This window comes from Typopeltis vanoorti, chromosome 7 (assembly GCF_054136105.1).
Source record: "Typopeltis vanoorti isolate ZY-2024b chromosome 7, IOZ_Tvanoo_1.0, whole genome shotgun sequence".
Lineage (NCBI taxonomy): Eukaryota > Metazoa > Arthropoda > Arachnida > Uropygi > Thelyphonidae > Typopeltis > Typopeltis vanoorti.
The window spans coordinates 127,413,504-127,436,946 of NC_143555.1; the positions used below are offsets into that span (position 1 = coordinate 127,413,504).

General features: G+C 35.3%; 1 protein-coding gene across 3 annotated transcripts in view; it reads left to right on the top strand.

Moving 5' to 3' along the window:
• LOC150105050 (single-stranded DNA-binding protein, mitochondrial-like) overlaps nucleotides 1-23,443 on the top strand; it is an 89,013-nt gene that overhangs the window by 38,341 nt on the left and 27,229 nt on the right. For all 3 annotated transcript variants that reach the window (XM_090396115.1, XM_090396114.1, XM_090396117.1), the window contains 2 exons: nucleotides 10,548-10,667; nucleotides 20,592-20,679. In XM_090396115.1, coding sequence (XP_090252241.1) covers nucleotides 10,548-10,667; nucleotides 20,592-20,679 — 208 coding nt within the window. The remainder of the gene's footprint in view (nucleotides 1-10,547; nucleotides 10,668-20,591; nucleotides 20,680-23,443) is intronic.

Genomic DNA, 23,443 nt, shown 5'->3' on the forward strand with positions numbered 1-23,443 from the left:
TTCTTTCTTGATTTTTCCATATGGGCCTCTACCTTTTTCTGATCGAGCTATCTTGGTATAACCTCTCCGATAATCTGCTACTCCTACGTTCCTTTTGGAATTGAACTATGCTTACGCAGTCTTAACCTCTCGTAACTTAGGACACACTTTGAATCATCTACATAACGGCTGTACAACTCGCGACGTGGACATCGATTTCTTTACTTCTTTCCCTTTCTCGTAGTTGTCACTGGAGTTGAAACACAAAGAATATGCTTTCTTTTCTTTGACTATATGGCATTCTTCACTTCTTACATAGGAAGTACGGAATCAAAATTCCGCTCATTTCTGTTTCCGTATTGGAATAATGATAACTATTACAGACGAATTATAGTTAACATTAGATATATTTTACAGTACTTTTCTTTCTTGATTTTTCCATATGGGCCTCTACCTTTTTCTGATTGAACTATCTTGGTATAACCTCTCCGATAATCTGCTACTCCTACGTTCCTTTTGGAATTGAACTATGCTTACACGGTCTTAAACTTTCGTAATTCAGGACACACTTTGAATCATCTATTTGACGGCTGTGCAACTCGCAACGTGGACATCTATTTCTTTACAGCTCTCTTTTTCGTGGTTATCGCTGGAGTTGAAACACAAAGATTATGCTTTCTTTTCTTTGATGCTATGGCATTCTTCACTTCTTATATAGGAAATCCAGAATCGAAATCCCGCTCACTCTTGTTTCCATGTTGTGACGACGGAGATATAACCCCAATCTCCACTCAGGAAAACCCCGTGAAACCTATGCCACGGAGCTCGTAGAGAACTCCTCAGGAACAGAACCAAAACAAAAACCAAAAAGCCCTATAGGAGGGGTTTCCAACCCTTTTATACTTGCTCTCCTAATGGCACCCTCTTTAACTTCTTTTCTCCGTCCCCTACTTGTTTTTACTTCGCCGACCAATTAGGGTGGCATTTTTTTCTGCCAAACGTCCTTTGGTTGGCGAGCCAAACGATGTCTCAATCTGGGAATCAGCCCTGAGCGATAGTCTTGTTTTTCTTCCGCTAGCCTCTAACTTAATCCCCTTTCCAAAATTTCTCTATGAATTTACTTAATATTTTAATCTCTAGCCTCTCACATACCATCTCTTATGACTAATCCTTTTCTGTTTTATTTAGTTAAATTTTCTCTTTTATATCATATCACAACATTAATATATTCTTCTCCTTTTTTTTTTTTTTTAGTTAGTTCAACAAACACCTTTATATTTTACATATTTTATTGGATGCAAGAATATTTCTTTTTCTTTTTAATAATTCATCTATTATCTTTTATGCAGGATTTTTAATTTATTTGCTCTTCATGTTACACCATGATAGCTGAGAATTCTACATTCTTAAGATATTAGGGTGTAACAATAGAAAATAAATATCAAGAAGAATATCAAAATAAATATCATATTACAACATTAATATGATATTCTTTCTTTTGCTAGCTAGCTCAACAAATACCTTTATGTTTTATACATTTTATTGGATGCAAGGATATTTCTTTCTTTTTCTTTTAAATAATTCATCTTTTAGCTTTAATGCAGGGTTTTTAATTTGTTTGCTCTTCATGTTACACCATGATAGCTGAGAACTCTATATTCTCAAGATTTCAGGGTGTAACACAATACTGCATATACATACATTTTATAAACAAACTATGTCAAGTTCTAGAATAGGAAATTTTTGCCTAAACCTTATAGGAAAGTCTAGGGTTTTATGTACTGAAATTGCTCGTGTAATATTTCTCATGATAATTGTTCTCTTTTTTTTTGTCTAGTCATAACCTGTAAAATTGCAAGCATTAAATTTGCTTAAATCTACATAGCTTTTATGTACTGAAATTGCTCGTGTAATATTTCTCATGATAATTGTTCTCTTTTTTTTTGTCTAGTCATAACCTGTAAAATTGCAAGCATTAAATTTGCTTAAATCTACATAGCAAACAAATTAAAAACCCTGCATTAAAGCTAAAAGATTAAATCTTTTAGCTTTAATGCAGGGTTTTTAATTTGTTTGCTCTTCATGTTACACCATGATAGCTGAGAACTCTATATTCTCAAGATTTCAGGGTGTAACACAATACTGCATATACATACATTTTATAAACAAACTATGTCAAGTTCTAGAATAGGAAATTTTTGCCTAAACCTTATAGGAAAGTCTAGGGTTTTATGTACTGAAATTGCTCGTGTAATATTTCTCATGATAATTGTTCTCTTTTTTTTTGTCTAGTCATAACCTGTAAAATTGCAAGCATTAAATTTGCTTAAATCTACATAGCTACAAAAATCCATCACTGTCTGCACAAAGTCGAGTGACTGTACTGTGTAGAAAATAGACACTCTGAACAAATATGCTTCTACAGTTTGCCCACATGGTACATCCAAAAAGTAACTATTTTAGAGTGTATTAAATTGGAATGGGATAGAACAGTGTTTCTCAATGTGGGGCTTATGCCCCACAGGGGGGCACTTTAAATATTTTGGGGGGCAATTAGAAAATGTACATATACATATTTATATTATACTTTTTCTGTTATTATGACTATTATGCTAGAGAGGGGGGCATCAAAATCTTTGAGACGTTGAGGTGGGCATGGTACAAAAAAGGTTGAGAAACACTGGGTTAGAGTAATATCGGATTGGAGACATTAGAGAAATTATTAAATAAAATAAGTGATAAGTATGATTTATTATATAATTCGTTTTATGGTACCCTGAAAAATTAACTATAAATTAGAAATTCTGAAAGCAAACATTTTTGAGTCAATTGAATAAATTCATTTATGGTACACTGAAAAATTAACTATAAATTAGAAATTCTGAAAGCACACATTTTTGAGTCAATTGAATAAATTCATATGGAATAAGAGAGAAATTAGTCAGAACACTAAATTAGCTGTATACAAGACAGTGTTCAAACCAGTTTTAACTTATGGATCTGAGAGCTGGGTCAGAAGTAAAACACTTGACCAAAGACTAGAGACTGCAGATATGAGAGTCCGGAGAAAGATTATAGGCGTGAACAGATGGCATCAGCGGCAATATCATATTAAAAACGAGGATATTAGAAAAGAACATGACATTGTTGGCATCCAGGAATGCGTTAGCAGAGCTAATCTCAGGTGGTATGGTTACTTCAACAGAATGGGCAAAGAAAGATTAGCAAAACGTGTTCTCTGCCAAGTTGGCAGCAAAATGACCCATAGGAAGACCAAGATATAGGTGGATTGATATAGTACAATGTGCCTTAGACGATAGAAATGATAGATTTAATAGACGATAGATTTGATAATGATAATATTGGAGTCTTGACAAGTAATAGACTGATTTGGAGGAAAATTGTAGATAGGAAGTTAGTGATGATTCAAGGATATCTTTTTCCCCTGTTTTCATGTCATCTTTATCATCTCTATCTCCTTTTCCAGCACTCTTTTCTCCATTTCTAAGCTTCTTCAACAACCTCCAGAATATCTTACCACCTTCTTGATATTTATTTTCTATGTTCTTGCCAAAGTCCTCCCATGAGTTTTGTTTAGCTAGTTTTACACAGTGTTTCGATTTCTTACATTTGTCTCTGTATTCTCTAAGAGAAAAAGCTGACTTATTTCACAGGAATTTTTGATATGATTTCTTCTTTTCCTTCACTATCTCTTTAACTTCCTGTATCCACCATGGAATCCTGATTTTTTTCTATCCTTGCAGACAACCTCACCACATGCTTCTGTGGCTGAATCAATCAGGATTTTCTTCAAAGCTTGCCACTAAATCTCCAAGGTTTGGTTCCTGTTCTCAAACTCTTTCATTTTTTCTTCAATAATCTTTGTGCATGTTAGTCTTCAGTTCACATCTGAGAGCTGCTCAACTTTTATTCACTTTAAAACTTTCTTACATGTTCTTCTTTTCAATATGAAATTCAATTTTATCCTGCTCAAGACTAAATAGTGATCTCTTCCAATTTCAACTCCTCTGTACACTCTGGTGTCCTGCACCAGGGAGAAAACATCACTATCAACAATAACACAGTCAATGAAACTTTTCTTATTCCTTGCCTCTTCTCTCCATGTGAATTTGTGCACATTTTTATGTTGGAATATGAAATTAGTAATAACCAGTCCATGTCCTGAGCAGAAATCCAACAGGTCTTTGCTATTATTATTAGCTTTGCTCTTTTCTCCAACTTTTCCCAAAATATTTTTGTATGTCTGACAATCATTTCCTACTCTTCTATTCAGATCCCCAACAAGGACCAACTTTTCCTTTTTCATTGTGTCAGTTCTTTTTCTAAAGCATCAAAAAATTCCTCCACTTCTACCTTAGTAGAACCTTCTGTGGGACCATAAGCACAAATAAGTCTCATTGTCCAGTTCCCCATTCTCATATTTGCCCACATCACTTAACTTGAGACTGCCTGCCATTCAAAAAGATTAACCTCGTATTTTGTGTGAATACTATGGCTACTCCTTCTTTTCCTTGATTGTCATTGCCTGAATATAATATTTTGTATTTATTGCTCAAAAAGATCTCGCCAGTTTTTGTCTTTTTTGTTTCAGTCACCCCTATTATGTCGATCTGGTACTTATCTAATTCCTCAGCTAGCTCCATTTCTTTGCCATTCAGGCTTCTTATGTTGATATAGTACCGATCTTTAACTCTGGTGATGTTGAGTTGGGGTGTATTTTCAGATTTGTTCCAGTAGCTGACTTTTCGCAGTTCGACCTGGTTCTCTGGCAAAAATAATGGGGGCCTTTTTTTAACTGGGCGACGCCCCAGCCGGCATGAAATTTTGTCATGTTGTACCATCATTTTTTTATTTTGGTTTAACCAATAAGAATACAATTTGGTTGGCTAAATCCCATATTGGTAGCCCATCCTCGTTCGTTCATTATCCAGGTAGATACCCAACAGGGTGCACCACGAGAAGGTGAGGATCGGACATTAGGTCAGAAGCCCTGGTCGGTTCTCCACATTACTTTAAAGGCTATGTGGAGTCTCCTCTCAGTTATACAGCTTTGACCCTTAGTTAATAACAGAAAATATCTCTTTTTGCATGAAGAGAAAGTCTGGAGTGGAGTCTTCCAGTTTTATGGTAAGCATTTCATTCCTTCATTCTATGTGAAATGATTAAATTTTCTGTTAATTGTTCCAGAGGATCAATTTTTTAATGATTGTTGTTTTATCTTAGTGTATTTATAATTGAGGTTAGTTACAAATACCTCTATTCTAATTCAGCAATTGAAATGTCTCTGTAAAATTTTTACCAAGTTTGCAGCAAAATTTCACATGCACACACACAATTCTTCAAGCTCTTTTGCTGTCACCTTTTCACTAATTTGACGAACAGCTTGTGTGTGTGCTCACTTCAGCAGATGTAACTCAACGACTAATGCTTATAGCAGAATGGGGCAAATGGCAGTTTGTTGTTCAATCCTGCCACTATTTAAAAAGTTTGGTCTTTTTTTTGAACATGCCTCGTATTTTCTTCCCAGATACTCTGGATTTTCATCCCATAAAACAGACCAACTAGCCATAAGAACACATGTAATTAAGACAATTCCATAACCTCATAGTCTGATCCAAAACTATAATCTGACCATATTTAAGTGGAGTGAGGACAACCTTGCCAACTTAAATGCTACCAACACACAATCCTGTCTTATTCTGTACAAGATAGACCACATCACCTTCCTATTACCTTTGATAATACCCAAATCTCTATGCAAGATCAGAATTTAGCAGAATGGGGCAAATGGCAGTTTGTTGTTCAAATCTGCTACTATGTGCATTCAGTAGCTGCAATGCACTATCTGTGCCATTTGGCTTGCTATTTAAAAAGTTTGGTCTTTTTTTGAATATGCCTTGTGTTTTTTTCTCTTTTCTCTGGTTAACTTCACACCTCTAAGACGTTCCTAGCATTAGCACATTGCATGCATAGCCTCCTTCTCTGCAAGAAAGATCCACTTACAGAAGACATGCCTTCTCACTGTACAACTTCTAACAATACTGTATAACTTCTTACTGTGTCCAATCTTAAGATACTGTGCACACATTTCAAATAATACAAACTTATAAAAAATGCCAAAAGCGTGATACTCATTGTGGATGCAATGAGCAGGTGCCTTCTTTCTTTTTAACCATTTCTTACTTACAGTACTAATGTGCTGTATATAAATGGGCCCTTTCACAAGAGGTTGCAATAGGGTTTATTTATATATAGGATGATTTCAAACCATCATAAACTTTATTCTACATGTCATAACTAACAAAAAAAAAAGGTCCCAATAAACATGGGTTTAGAAACTTCACACTTGATAGTCCTTTTGTATAAATCTGGGGAATAGATCTGAATTCCAAATGGACTCCTAAAAGAAAACAAAAATTATGTTTACGGATAATCCACCCAAAACATATTATGAGTGGTTTAAGCATCAATGGATGAGTTGGTAAAAGATCAAGGTGATGTCGGTTGTGTTTTTTGATTGGAAAGGCATTGTCCATTATGAATTTGTACCACATGGTCAGATGATAAACAAAGAGTTGTACCAGGAAGTTTTAATGTGTTTGAGGGATGCTGTGTGCAGGAAGAGGCCTAAATTATGGGAAAATTGGATGTTGCGCCACGACAATGTGCCAGCTCACATGTCGCTCCTCATCTGCAGTTATATGGCAAAACATCAGACATCTGTTGTGCCCCATCAACCTTATTCTCTGGATTTAGCTCCAGCAGACTTTTTCCTGTTTCCCAAACTTAAAACCACTATGAAAGGATGACGTTTCCAAACTATAGAGGAAATTCAGGAAAATGCGATAAGAGAGCTGTACGCCAGGCAAAAGGAAATCTCAGACAGTTTTTTTATGTGCCAAGTAGGAGGAAAAATGACTATGGAAGGCACTTTCAACACAGAAAGTGCCTTCCAGGAAGCATTCCAACAATGGAAGAAACATATTTGAGGCACATTTTATATTCTTGTTACCTCTCTATGAGACCAGTTAACTCTTCTTCAATGTTGAAAAGCCACTGATAAAGGTTTGTGTCCTAGAGGATTTGAACTCCAGTCTAGGGAGGCTCTTATTTAAATATTACAAGGAGGATCATTGTTTAAGGCATTAGGTATGTATAATTTTGTAGCTTGGATATTTGAACACTGCAAAGTTTATGAAATGAACAAAACAAAACTACACTACTGTGTTAAAATCTTTTGTATGATATTAAAATAAGTTTTAGTGTAATTGACTATTATTGCACAGGCACCTTCATGGTGAATGGAATGGATTGATTCAAGCAATTCATTCCATTCACCACTCTCCAATCAAAATATCTAGTCCTCATGCCCTTGTTAATGACCCTCTCTCTTACCCACTTCCTGGGATGACCTCTTGTTATGCCTCCTCTAGCCAAGTGCTGAAATATTTCTGATGCATCAGTCCTTTAAAATTTTTGAAGTAATATAAATTTTTCTATTATGTCCCCCCTATGAACCAACTTCTGCAATCCACAAATCCTCAATCTATCCTAATAGGAAGCATTCCATAGACCACTCACCATCTTGGTCACTTTCTTCTGGATATTTCTATCACTTCCTCATCCCAAGAAACTCAAGTGACCAGACCTGAGCACAGTAATCTAAATGTGGTCATATCAAGGCTTTATAGAGAGGAATGATAACTCCCTTATATCTGCTTGTTAGTGTGTTCTTTAATAGCCAAATAATATTGTGAGCTACCCTTGCTACTTTAGCAATATGTTCTCTAAACTTCAACTCTCTACTACTTCCCCAAATCTCCAACTTCAATTTCCTGGAGTATAGTTCCTTTAATATGGCACACAGTTGTAATCTTTGTATCCCAAAATGCATAACTTTACACTTTTCAACATTAAATTGACATATATTACTGTTAGCCTATTGAACCCAACCAGCCATACATGTAAAAGTTACCATGGATGCGAAGCGCACATTAAAATTGTAATACCATTGATATTACATTGAAATATAGGATGGATACAAATTATATGAAGAGTGATGTATTTTATCCATATTGATAATGTGGTTAAATCATGCTGCAAGCCTCTACATCACTTCGATTAACTATTACCCTACCCAACTTTGCATCATCAGCAAGCAACTGAATATCTCCCTTAAAATCATTTCCTTTATCATTTATGTACAAATTAAACACACTAGTCTAAGCACAGAGTCCTGTGGCACACCACTAGTCACCTGCCTTTTCCTAGATTCTGCTTCTCCATATACTACCTTTTGGTATCTGTCCGTCAGCGGTCCTTTTATCCATATCACTAGTTTCATCATCCTCATTTGTTGCAGTATCATATAGCCATCCCTCACCCATCCAACCCAGATGTCACTCTTTGTAAAAGGTTAGTAGATTACTAAGGCAAGACCCTTCACTAAGTCATGCTGCCTCTCATAGAGTATCATATTCTTATCCACCCATTTCTGAATTCTCTTCTTTTGACCAACATTTCCAGTTCTACTTTTACCACCACCACTCATGAGATACTTATTGGTCTATAATTTGCTACTGCAGACTTGGATCCTTATTTATGGAAAGGAATTATTTTGCCCTCCTTCCACTCTCTTGGGACTTTGCTAGAGCTGAGACGTAAACACCCTAGTCAAAGTCATCGGCAATTACCCTGCACATTCTGTTAAAATGCAAACCAATATCTGTATTTGCATTAAGATTCTGCAATATCCTAAGTGCCTCCAATTCATCAACCTCCATTCTCACATTCTCTGTTCTTTCATCAGTGTCATCTCTGCCATAACAATATCCCTCACTTAGTTGATATGCACCTTGCAAAATGAGCCACTCAGTAACTCAACAATTTTGTCTATCTCTGTTACCTCTCTACTGCATGCACTCATTCAAGTTATCCTTCCATAGTCATTTTCCTCCTACTTGCCACATAAAAAACTGTCTGAGATTTCCTTTTACCTGCATGGCTATTTTCTCAGTATCTGATTTTACCTTATTTTTTTTTTTGTTTTCTATTTTGTTTTCTTTCTCTCTCCCTCTCTTTTTTTTTTTTTTTGCAGCTCATGCTTAATGTTACTACTCATCCATATAACTCCTATCTGATTTACCCTCTTGACCTTGGGTATACAGTATGATATTTTTTCCTCCAGATATCCCATGACTATCCCCAATGCACTGTGAACAATGAATGTTTTAAGCTGCCTTTTAAGTATGTCATAATCACCTGCCTTATAGTTCCACATATACCCTTTCTTAACTGGAATTTCCACACCAACTCAACACCACATGATCACTTTCCCCAGTTGGAGGCAATGTTAACCACCTTATTCATGGACAAATCTTCTGATCAGATCCAACACTCTTGTACACTGAGTCCCCTCCATCACATTGATGTTCCAAGTAATTATCTCTCAGTAAGTATATAAATTTTGTTTCCTTCCAACCATGTGATCTTTGCTCCTTCCAGTTTGTTTCCAAAGTTGAAGTCCTCCCATAATAATTATTTGACTTGCACTCATTGAACTAATCTGCTGATACATATCTTTCACATCATCCCTGGCCTATAGCAGCAAACAGTTTTAGATTTTGTCCTATTGAACTCAGTCTTACACCACATTGACTTAAAAGAACTGCTGTCTTCTTGACTGACTCCTACTCTTTTTTTTTTGGCTACAGTTCATCTGCTATCATCAGCAGTACCCCATCCATAGTCCTGTCTACTCTTATCCTCCTTGAAAATGCAAAATCCATCACATTCTATCTTTTTAGCTATGTCATCTGCTGTTAGTCAAGTCTCACTAATGCTATAGTTTTTGGAAAGGTTTCACTAACCAATGCAAGAAGCTCCTCCCTCTCATTCCTGATGCTTCTAGCATTAGTATATAGAAAATATTATATGTTTTAAAAAAAGTTTGAATAAATTAATATATTTGATTTAGCAATCAATGTTTCATGTTTGAATTGACACTGATAGCATTTTCATTTTTAAAGTGTCATTGTTGATATGATATGTATGTTTTTTTGAGCTGAGATGTTTTGCTGAAGATGTATACATATTTTCAAGCTAATAAGTCAAGATCAGATACTTGCAGTCTTACATTTCTGCAAAAATATATGGAAGAAGTGAAATTTATTTTAATGGTTGACTATAACATGGTAATGTGTTTTAATTGGACATTTGATGCTTTTTTTTTTTCATTTTGCAAATTTTGTATATAAGAATAATCTTGCATGAGCAAAGAAAAAATATAAAATGTTAAGAACTGAAGAATATTAAATAGCCACAGGCATCAAAGTGGCATTGCAAAAGTAATCCATAGTTTTAAAATTCTGATGATAATCTTCTGTATTAGGCTGCTTTCTAGATATTTAATTTCTGAATATGTTGTGAGTTTAATTGTTACAGATTTTTTATGCATTTTTTTTCTTTACTTGAGCGAAGTTTTTTTAGTGGTGTAAATTTATTCAAATATTAAAGTGTGTAATAGAAAAATTCAAACTTTATTATAGGTTTTAATAATGTCAAGCTTTTAGGAAGAGTAGGTATGGATCCTCAGCTTAGAGGAACAGAGAGTAGCCCAGTTGTAGTCTTTACACTGGCAACAAATACCAATTATAGATATGAAACTGGTAAGTGAAATAATTATTTTTAAACTTCAAATGGTTCTAGATTTAATAGTTAAAATGTAGGAAGTATGATTTACATTATTCTGATGCATATTTCATCTTAGGATGTGTCAGACTTAATGTTGTAAAATCATGTATACAAGGAAATTTATGCAAAACGCCTTATATACCGATTTTACTGGTAAACAAGATTCCAATAAAAATACTTGTGATTTAATAGTAAACATTTTTATGTTTAATGAATTGGAATTTATAAATTGTGAATAACTGTATATTGTAGCCTGTAAATGTTTTGTATTAGAACAAAAGAAAATAAGTGTAAAATAATTTGTGTCTAAAAGAATCCTCTAGTCAGCAATAATTCCAGATGGATTATCGTATTAAGCTATGACTTGGGGCAACTACCATCACGAAGGTCAACATTTCATGGGGGTTTCCTGCCTTAATGCAATGACTGGAAAAGGTGGCAGGTGCAGAACATCGAAATACCCAGGGGATGACAACGTAAGCTAACCCAAGGTCATCAGAGCTGGATAAATAGAGGGTCGCTAGTCGGGGATTTTCTTGTTCGGGTTATTCATCACACTAGTCAGGCATGCGGGTTGTGGAGTTTGAGTTTGTTCCGGAGTGGTGCTCCCGTTCTTGGGTCAGTGAGAAGTTATGAAGTCACGTGGAGTTCCGACCTGAGGTTACGATGTACGCAACGGCAGTGGAGCTTTGCTAACATTGTGGGAGATGATTTGTGATCACCATCAGAGGCCTATATTCCAGGCAGAAAATGCCAAGAGAGCAACGTGACTAAGATTAGTAGTTTTAGAAGAGATTAGATGCTGAGTTTCCAAGCCACCGAGTTCCTGATGCTCGCTGATAATAAAGAGCGATCTCACAAGCCCCAGAAAAGGTACTCGAGTTCAGTGCAAAAGACGAATGGTAACCGAAAGGGATGATTTCAAGGATCATTCAGAGAAGTCCAGATTTATGTTCAAGTAAGATCTTTCCATTGTTTAACTTGAAAAAAAGGATTGTGACGGTGTTTAATTAAGGTTTTGTTTAGATAGGATACTTGAGGACTTTAAGCCTAATGCTGATATTTGAATCGTTTTATCTTATGTGAGAGAAAGCCTAGTTTAGAAATATAGGTAATACATCTTGTGTTTAATGTTGCAGCTATTGCATAAACTTACAAATGTTTATCTGAGGATAATTTAAGAATATTTAAAGTTAATGTTTTAGACACATGGTCCTACTAGAAGTAATTGTGTTGAGGGACAAAATGTAAACATAATTTTTGAGTTATTTGAAGCATAGAAGCTAAATCTACTTGGAACTTATAATTGACCTTTTGTGTATTTCATTAGTGATGAATAAATTGTTTTCTTGTTTAAATAACTTGCCTGATTCATTTTTCCAATGCACTACTCATTAAACTCGAATCTGTGTGCCTTAAGGTAGATATTGCCATGACTGTAAATTAGAAGGGTTAAGCCGCTAGATTTAATTATTATTAAGAGAGGAAAGTTCTGTGTGTTTTACTGTGTATCTTTCTTTGGAGGGACATTCGCCTCCCATCCATGTATTTTGGTGGCACAACTAGAAATCAAACAAATTTTCCAAAATTCTGTTTAGAATAAACACCAGTAGATCAGACAAAGAGGTTAGCTCCAGCCTGAGGCGATTTCTTAGTTCTGTGAGCCTTGCACACGTGAGCTTTAATATTTGCGGCCAAACGGATAAGAGAATAATCAAAGTTAAGAAGATAAGTTTAAATGAGATAACGTAGATTTAGAAAGGTGCAGCAAGCAAGATTTAATAGTAGACTCAATAAGAAGTTTAATTAAACAACGATATTTTTACAATGTCTTTGCATTATATGTATTATGTCCAATAAATTACGTTCAGCAAATTTCCATCTGGACTTACTTCATAGGATGGCAGTAAGGTCAGACATTTATTTATCATATGGATGGAATACAAGAAATTATTGAGCAAAACTATTTACAGACTGACAGTTCAATTAACCAGTTGATGGGGCTATTTGGGAGTAAATGCAAGTTCCTGAGGCGTTCAGGAAAGGAGTGTATGGGGCAGTGATATGATGCATAGTCTACACAGCATCACACATGCAAAAGGGTGACTGAAAGTCCTCAGAGATGTAATAAGAGGGCACAGTGGCCTCATCCAGCATTAAATATGTTTATTTGACTCTAGAGGTGTCGAGGTAGATTGAATCCTAGTAGTTTGATAGTTGGATCTGTTATTGAGTACTTGTTTGTAGTTCATTCCAGTCTTCTCCACTAGTTCTGGGGACTATCTGGAGGCATGCTGGAGGTGAAGATATATCTTGTCGAATAGGAAGATACATATTTCTGATTTTGGAAAGGATTGACTTCAATTGGGCTTATATAAGTCAAATTTATTTGAAACTAAGTAAGAAATACCGAAAAGTTTCGCCAACTTAGCTGTTTGGCTTCTTCAGGGTAAAAAATATTAAAACTATTAAAATATTAAAATAGAAAAATTTAAACACTAAAACTGTTCATGAAGGAAAGAACTGAATACAATTGTATTTTTTTACAAAAAACAGAAGAACGTGTACATCACATGCATGGAGCGTGTATGATGTCAACTGTTGTTATGGAGGAACATTCTGTAATTAGAAGCAAGATTTAACTCTGGCATGCTTAAAGATCTTATGAGAGTCTACCAAATATCAGGCAGAATTAATCCATCATTATCAAATTCCTGCCAAGTATCCTCAAGGGGTGTACAGGATATGATAGTACTACATGAAAAAAATTACATCATCACTAACTTCCTATCTACAATTTTCCTCCAAATCAGTCTGACACTTGTCAAGGCTCCAACATTATCAGATCTTATATTTCTATCGTCTAAGGCACTTTGCACCGTATCAATCCACCTATATCTTGGTCTTCCTCTGGGTCGTTTTGCTGCCATCCTGGCAGAGAACACTTGTTTTGCTAATATTTTTTCGCCCATTCTGTTTAAGTAACCTTACTACCTGAGTGCTGACAATGTCAAGTTCTTTCCTAATATCCTCGTTTTTAATATGATATTGCCATTAATGCCATCTGTTCACACCTATAATCTTTCTCAGTGTTCACCATGGAGTTCTAATTTTTCTATCCTTGCAGACAACTTCACCGTATGCCACTCTAGCTGAATCAATCAGGGCTTTCTTCAAAGCTTGCCACTGAATCTCCAAGGTTTGATACCTGTTCTCAAACTCTTTCATTTTTTCTTCAACAATCTTTGTGTATGTTAGTCTACAGTTCACATCTGAGAGCTGCTCAACTTTTATTCGCTTTAAAACTTTCATACATGTCATTCTTTTCAATATGAAATTCAATTTTATCCTGCTCAAGGCGAAATAGTAATCACTTCCAATTTCGAATCCTCTGTACACTCTGGTGTCCTGCACCAGGGAGAAAACATCACTATCAACAATAACATAGTCAATGAGACTTTTCTTATTCCTTGCCTCTTCTCTCCATGTGAATTTGAGCACATTTTATGTTGGAACACGGTGTTAGTAATAACCAGTCCATGTCCAGAGCAGAAATCCAACAGGTATTTGCCATTATTATTAGCTTTGCTCTTTTCTCCAAATTTTCCCAAAATATTTTTGTATAACTGACAATCATTTCCTACTCTGCTATTTAGATGCCCAACAAGGACCAACTTTTCCTTTTTCATTGTGTCAGTTCTTTTTCTAAAGCATCAAAAAATTCCTCCACTTTTACCTTAGTAGAACCTTCTGTGCGACCATAGGCACAAATAAGTCTCATTGTCCAGTTCTCCATTCTCATGTTTGCCCACATCACTCTACTTGAGACTGCGTGCCATTCAAGAAGATTAGCCTCGTATTTTGTGTTGAATATTATGGCTACTACTTCTTTTTCCTTGATTGTCATTTCCTGAATATAACATTTTGTATTTATTGTTCAGAAAGATCTCACCAGTTTTTGTCTCAGTCACCCCTATTATGTCGATCTGGTACTTATCTAATTCCTCAGATAGCTCCATTTCTTTGCCATTCAGGCTTCTTATATTGATAGTACTGATCTTTAACTCTGGTGATGTTGAGTTGGGGTGTGTTTTCAGATTTGTTCCAGTAGCTGACTTTTCGTTGTTCGCCCTGGTTCCCTGGCGAAAACAACGGGGGCTTTGTTTAACCAGGCGAGGCCACAGCCGGCATGAAATTTTGTCATGCTGTACCATCATTTTTATTTTGGTTTAACCAATAAGAATACAATTTGGTCAGCTAAATCCCAAATTGCCAGCCTATCCTCTTTCGTTCAGTATCCAAGTAGATACCCAACAAGGTGCACCATGAGAAGGTGAGGATTGGACATTAGGTCAGAAGCCCTGGTCGGTTCTATGCATTCCTTTAAAGGCTGTGTGGAGGTCTCCTCTCAGTTATACAGCTTTGACCTTTAAGCACCCCCAGAATAATCCTTTGTTTCTATTTAGGTTGTGTTTAGAAAAGATAACTGTTATGGCTTCTTTTATGATACGGAGGGAATGGAGCTTTTGTCACATTCTATGGTATGGTTTGTCCCGGAGAAATGAAGTGCTAACCCCAAATTGTCGTCTCTGTTATTGTTTACATCTCCTACATGTTCTTTTTTTCTGTTTTCCAAACTTCTAGAGGTCTGACCAATATAGTTTAATCCGCATGAGAAGGCTATGTTATAGATGGCGAGATATTTGAAGAAAGCATGACTGTCTTTCGGAGATCTTAAGAATTGGCAGTTAGTTTTTTAAGGTTTAAAAGTCACTCATATTCGATGTGGCTTGAGGAGTGTAGCAATCTTTTTGGAAACTGTCCCAGTATAAGGAATTGCGACGGTGGAATTATAATGTATTTCTTCAGATCGTCATTGTGGGAATCACAGAAAAGTATCTTATGAATCAATTTTTTTGGGTAAATGTTGTCTATAAGGTTTTTTGATATCAGGGATAGTTCATCTTTGAGATCTTTATCCTCTGTAGTGATGCGAGAGGCCTTATTTTTTAGCATGTGTACGATGCTTAGTTTTTGGGAAATGTGGTGCGAAGATGTGAAGTGCAAATATCGACCTGTGTTGGTTGGTTTGCAATAGACTATAAGGCTGATGTGTGCCATCCATTTGTTTCTTAACTAAAGTATCCAGGAATGGTAATTGTTTGTCCTTCTCAAGTTCTAAAGTGAATTTTATTTTGTGATGGGAGGAGTTGATCTTGGTAAGAAAATCAAAAAGATCCTTTTCTGTGTTTTTCCATATAATAAAAATATCATCCACATATCTCCACCACACTGTGGGTTTAGGGTCTAATTGAGACAAAATTTCACTTTCAAGTTTCTCCATAAAGAGATCTGCACAAGGGGGTGAAAGAGGGCTTCCCATTGCAAGGCCTGTTAATTGTTGGTAGATTGTTTCATTCCATAAGAAAAAATTAGATTTTAAGCAATAATGGAAAAGAGAAGTAATGTCTTGAAGGAAGAGGTTTCTCAAAATGCTGATTACTTCATCTACTGGAACATTTGTAAATAATGATGTAACATCCAGGCTTGCAAGAATGGCTGTATAGGAGATCGAGATATCCCTCAATTTTTCAACGAAATGTTGTGAATTTCTTATGTAGGTATCTGAATTACAGATGTGTGCCTTAAGGAGACGTTCTATAATAAGTATGTGGTAGAATTAATTCCATCAACTATAGAGTGCAGCGGTATTCCATTTTTATGAACTTTGGGAGAGCCATATAGTCTTGGCGTTAGTGGATGCAATGACTTTAATCTTCGTTTTAAGTCTGTTGCAACAAGTTGTTTGTATCATTGTGATTTTAGATTCTGTGTTTTAGATTCAGACCCCACAGGAAAAAATCACAATGATACAACTTGTTGCATAATATGGATAAGATCTCCTCACCTATATCATCCACTTCTGTACACATGCCAGGGAAAGGTTTGGAAAACCTTGTGCTGTTGCACTTGACATTTCCAAGCATTTATGTAGGGTTTGGCATCAAGGACTTCTCAGTAAATTGCCATGTTATTGTCTGCCTTACATCCTTTTTAAGTGAATTCCCAGTTTTCTCTTGGAATGTTTACTGTATGTTATGGTGGAGGGTTTCCTCTCTTCAGATTTTTCTATCATGCCTCAGTACTTTTATTTCATGTACCGTATTCATCATCATCATCAAATTCCTGCCATGTACCCACAAGGGGTGTACAGGATATGACAGTACTACATGAAAAAATTACATCATTACTAACTTCCTATCTACAATTTTCCTCCAAATCAGTCTGTTACTTGTCAAGACTCCAATATTATCAGATCTTATATTTCTATCGTCTAAGGCACTTTGTACCGTATCAATCCACCTATATCTTGGTCTTCCTCTGGGTCGTTTTCCTGCCAACCTGGCAGAGAACACTTGTTTTGCTAATCTTTCCTCTCCCATTCTATTTAAGTGACCATACCATCTGAGATTAGCTCTGCTAACGCATTCCTGGATGCTGACAATGTCAAGTTCTTTCCTAATATCCTCATTTTTAATATGATATTGCCATTGATGCCATCTGTTCACGCCTCTAATCTTTCTCAGGACTCTCATATCTGCGGTCTCTAGTCTTTGGTCAAGTGTTTTACTTCTGACCCAGCTCTCAGATCCATAAGTTAAAATTGTTTGAACACAGTCTTGTATACAGCTAATTTAGTGTTCCAAATAATTTCTTTCTTATTCCATATGAATTTATTCAATCAACTTCCCACAATACCAGCTTTGCTGATTCTGTTGTCTATTTCTATATTTAGTTTACCATCTTCAGTAAAAATTGTGCCTAAGTAGCTGAAATGTTTTACTTGTTCCACAGGTTCTCCATTCACAACACAGTTGACATTTTCAATGATTCTGCCTATTTTCATTGTCTTTGTCTTTTGATTGCTGACCTTCATACCATATCTATTACAACAGCTATAAAGCAAAGAGCTGACATTAACATCTCCAATTTTGATATCAGGTTTAATACCACATTCCTTCATAATGTGATCCATATAGATAATGAATAACAGAGGGGATAATGTACATCCTTGTCTCACACTAGATTTAACATTAAACCATCTTCCTGTACTTCCTTCAATTCTAACTGCTGACTCACAACTCAAATAAAGACTAAGTATTGCTTGATATAATGCCCCATTGACACCATATAACTGCAGCGTATTGAATAGCTTCTCTCTTGGCACCTTGTCATATGCCTTTTCCAAATCGACAAAACTTAAATACAGATCTTTGTTATATTCCCATGCTTTCTCGACTATTTGTCGTAAAGTGAAGATCTGATCCTGAGAGCCTCTATTTGGCCTGAATCCCGCTTGTTCTTCACCAAGCTTTTCTTCCACAATTCTTCTCAACCGTTTCTCAAGTATACTTGCATAGATTTTGCCAGGAACACTCAGTAGGGAAATACCTCTGTAATTCTCACATTCAGTTTTATTTCCCTTTTTATATATGGGTACTATGAGAGCTCTACTCCAATCATTGGGAATTCGCCCCTCTGTCCAGGCTTTCTGAACTATGCAGTGCAGCCACTGTAAGACTCTTATACCACCATACTTCAGCATTTCTGGTCGAATATCATCTACTCCTGCTGCCTTTCCACATTTCAAGCCTTTGATGGCTTTTTCTACTTCAAGTATGGATATGTATTCCTGACTGCATGCCTGGTCAGTGTTTTTTATCACTGTGCTGTCATCACTGCTTGTTTCATTTAGCAGTTTTTCAAAGTAATTACTCCATACTTCAAGGATATCTTTTTCTCCTGTTTTCATTTCACCTTTATCATCTCTAATTCCTTTTACAGCACTCTTTCCTCCATTCCTAAGCTTCTTCAACAACCTCCAGAATATTTTGCCACCTTCTTGATATTTATTTTTTATATTCTTACCAAAGTCCTCCCATGACTTTTGTTTAGCTAGTTTTACACACTGTTTAGCTTTTTTACATTTGTCTCTGTATTCTGTAAGAGTAAAAGCTGACTTATTTGCCAGGAACTTTTGATATGCTTTCTTCTTTTCCTTCACTGCCTCTTTAACTTCCTGTGTCCACCAGGGAGTTCTGATTTTTTTATCCTTGCACACAACCTCACCACATGCCTCTCTGGCAGAATCAATCAATGTTTCCTTCAGAGTTTGCCACTGAATCTCCAAGGTTTGATTCCTGTTCTCAAACTCTTTCATTTTCTTTTCAATAATATTTCTGTATTTTAGTCTACAGTTCACATCTGAGAGCTGCTCAACTTTTATTCGCTTTAAAACTTTCTTACATGTTATTCTTTTCAATATGAAATTCAATTTTATCCTGCTCAAGACTAAATAGTGATCACTTCCAATTTCAAATCCTCTGTACACTCTGGTGTCCTGCACCAGGGAGAAAACATCACTATCAACAATAACATAGTCAATGAGACTTTTCTTATTCCTAGCCTCTTCTCTCCATGTGAATTTGTGCACATTTTTATGTTGGAACATGGTGTTAGTAATAACTAGTCCATGTCCTGAGCAGAAATCCAACAGATATTTGCCATTATTATTAGCTTTGCTCTTTTCTCCAAATTTTCCCACAATATTTTTGTATGTCTCACAATCATTTCCTACTCCACTATTTAGATCCCCAACAAGGACCAACTTTTCCTTTTTCATTGTGTCAGTTGCTTTTTCTAAAGCCTCAAAAAATTTCTCCACTTCTACCTTAGTAGAACCTTCTGTGGGACCATAGGCACAAATAAGTCTCATTGTCCAGTTCCCCATTCTCATATTTGCCCACATTACTCTACTTGAGACTGCCTGCCATTCAAGAAGATTAGCCTCGTATTTTGTGTTGAATACTATGGCTACTCCTTCTTTTCCTTGATTGTCATTGCCTGAATATAACATTTTGTATTTATTGCTCAGAAAGATCTCACCAGTTTTGGTCTTTTTTGTTTCAGTCACTCCTATTATGTCGATCTGGTACTTATCTAATTCCTCAGCTAGCTCCATTTCTTTGCCATTCAGGCTTCTTACGTTGATAGTACCGATCTTTAACTCTAGTGATGTTGAGTTGGGGTTTGTTTTCAGATTTGTTCCAGTAGCTGACTTTTCGCTGTTCGCCCTGGTTCCCTGGCGAAAACAACGGGGGGCCTTGTTTAACTGGGCGACGCCTCAGCCGGCATGAAATTTTGTCATGCTGTACCATCATTTTTTATTTTGGTTTAACCAATAAGAATACAATTTGGTCGGCTAAATCCCAAATTGCCAGCCCATCCTCGTTCGTTCAGTATCAAAGTAGATACCCAACAGGGTGCACCACGAGAAGGTGAGGATTGGACATTAGGTCAGAAGCCCTGGTCGGTTCTCCGCATTCCTTTAAAGGCTATGTGGAGGTCTCCTCTCAGTTATACAGCTTTGACCCTTAAGCACCCCTGTACTGTATTCCTGTTGTATATATAAAACTACCTTCTCTCACTGACTTTAAACCCTGTTCATAGTTTTGCTCATGATATCACTTTCTAATTCTCCTCATACACCAACTCTTGCAGTGCTCAAGCTTCACTGTTATTTACTATTAGTGTTTAAAACACTAATCATCTCAGGAGTGTTGATTAAATTATCAGGAAAGTTTAAGGACAGCACATGATGTGATATGATAGTTTTGTGTGAATAACTGCTGGTGAGAGAGATCCTTCTATAATGAGTGTTTAGATGGAGATGGTCATATAAATCATAATATCAGGACAAATAATTGTGCTATTAGCAAAGTGATTAATGACAGTTGAATATGGTTACTTGTCCTGTATAAATTTATTTTACCTTTATATGTTTTTATAGATTTAGTTTTCCAAAATCATAGCTGAAAATGAGTTTTGTTTTGTTTTAGGAGAAGTTCAGCAGAAAACAGACTGGCACTTTATTAGTATTTTTAAGCCATATCTAAGAAATACTGTATACCAGTATGTGAAGAAAGGGTAAATAGTTCTGTTCTCTAATTACTTATCAAGAATAATTTTTCATTAAGCTTAAAATTGCACCTATAATATGTTACTTTCTAGTTAAAACAAGCAAGATGATAACATATCCATAAATATATTATATTTATGTAGTACTTTATGACTAAGTTGGAAAAACCTTTGCTGCGATAAACCACATTTTGTATCTTATTGTGGCATGGGTGTTGCAAAACTTAAGCTGAAAATGGAAGGAATGTTTAGATTATTTTCATTGCTTAGAAACCCATTGCTCTGCTTATTGCTTAGAAACCCATTGCTCAAGTAGAACAGAAAATAAGAAACCAGGTTTATTTTCCATAGCAGAATTTTATTTACTGTATTAAAGAAGATCAAAATATAAATGAAACTTTACTATAACAGTCCTTTCACATTTTTTATAACATTAATGAAACAGTTTATGAATATTGGTTCCTTTTCTATTCTTATACAAGAACAATGCAATGAACAGCTGACTCCAGAATAACTGACCATCAGTTATAATATGTAAAACTGTCACTACATGTATCTAATACAACTAATTGAATTATCTTCTCATAACATGATCAGTTAGGATTCACAAGTTATAAGTGAATGGTATACCTAAATCATGCAATAACATTTAATCTGAGAACAGGGTGATTGGTTTCCCCCCCTCAATATGATTTACTCCTGTCTGTAGTTTTTCCTGTTTAAACATTGAATTTTTGCATACTTGGAGAAATAAAGGAAGCTTTATCGAGAAAGAGAGAGAGAGAGATTATAAAGTTACAACAATTACAGTTAGTAAATCCATCAGAGCAAGGTGTTATTGAAGAATTTTCTGCACAGTTTGGCATGGTACTTTGGATTTGATTTCCTGGCAGTTTGCAGAGAAAACTGCCAAACACCTCATTATGATCTGACAACATTTTTGAACATCGTTGCTTGAGTATTGACTTGGGTGGATATGCTTCCCAGTCTCCCTGATTCCCTGTAGGCATTATGAAAGATAAGGTTAATGTTAGCCTGGTTACTGAGTGGATAGCATATTCGCTTTCCAGTTTTTCATTTGAATTCCACTTTGGCATGGATGTTTGTGAATGTCTTGAGATAGTATATGATTTTCTTCACTCAGTATAATACCAACCTGCTTATTAGAAATGACATAGCTTGAAAAGTACCATGTCAAGTTTATTTGGTCTCTAAAACAAGATTTCAGATTATCTAGAGCAGCGTTTCTCAGTGTGGTCTATGGCAGACTTGTGACAATGTGGTTTTCCTGGTGTGCTGAGAGAGAATTTTCTTTGTAAATAAATTTTTTTATTATTATTATTATTTATCATCATCAATTTCCTGATATGTACCCTCAAGTAGTGTACATGCTACTATAACAGCACTACATCATTAAGCTTACCTTATCATTAGTCTATCAATAATCTTCTTCCAAATTATTAATAGATTTAGGGACACAAAAACACACATGTTAAAAAGATTATTAATTATTTTTATTACTGGTAAACTGAATCTACATTGTTAATTAATCTTTTTCCTAGCCTGACCTCTAGCGATAATTAAATAAAATAACATCAAACAAAAAAATAAAATAAAATAAAGATTAAAAAAATAATAAATAAAAATAAAATAAAAAAATTAAAAAAAATAATAAATAAAAATATGTAAATAAATAATAAAATAATATACAACTACAATAAACTGCTAAAGTCCTCATGTATTAATATTCTTCTGGATTCGTACAGTTCTGATTTCCTTCAGCTGCTGTTGAATGTTTAAAAAAAAAAAAATGTTGTTGTTGAAGGAATCGACAGCCCAAATTATCACTTAGCCAAAAAATTAGCAGCCACACTCAAGGAATTGGTAGATAAGTCCCCTTCCTACATAAAAAATACACATTTATAAATAAAATTAAAAACATTACACACTCAACGACCAAGATTTATTAGTCAGCTTTGACATAACTTCCCTTTTCACCAATGTCCTGATCAATGATGCTATCTTGCTCTTCGATACAAAATTAATAACAGAAAAAACTCACGTACAAAGATTATTTAATAGTATAATTTTCGCCTGTGTGTCACAGCCATCTTCAGTACATTAAGCTCAAATTAAACAATAACTGACAATTACAAAAAGTGCCACCTAAGTAGCTGGTGTAAGATAACTAAAAAGGTCAATAACTTTCCTAAAAATAAAACAAAATAAAATAAATAAAAAAAAATAAATAAATAAAAAAAAAATCAATACAATAAAAAGTTAGGTAAGATTAGCTGATTTGTAAACTACTATCTCCCATAAAGGGGATAGACGTAAACCATCGGATCTGTTTAAGTTAGGAGAATGAAGTAGAGTTTCACATGTTTCTTTATAAAGGCGTTCCATGAGAAACTGACTTTTGTGAAGAACTCTTGTCTTTCTCCAATGAACTCTGTGTCTAGTAAAGATGGCATGTTCTGCAAGTCCAGACTTTTCAGGTTTAAAGTATTCAATATAAGATTGGTGTTCTTCTAGATGAATAGAGGCAGATCTTCCCGTTTGTCCGAAATAAGATAATCCACAAACAGGAAGATCTGCCTCTATTCGGCTAGAAGAATACCAATCTTATATTGAATACTTTAAACCTGAAAAGTCTGGACTTGCAGAACATGCCATCTTCACAGAGTTCATTGGAGAAAGACAAGAGTTCTTCACAAAAGTCAGTTTCTCATGGAATGCCTTTATAAAGAAACATGTGAAACTCTACTTCATT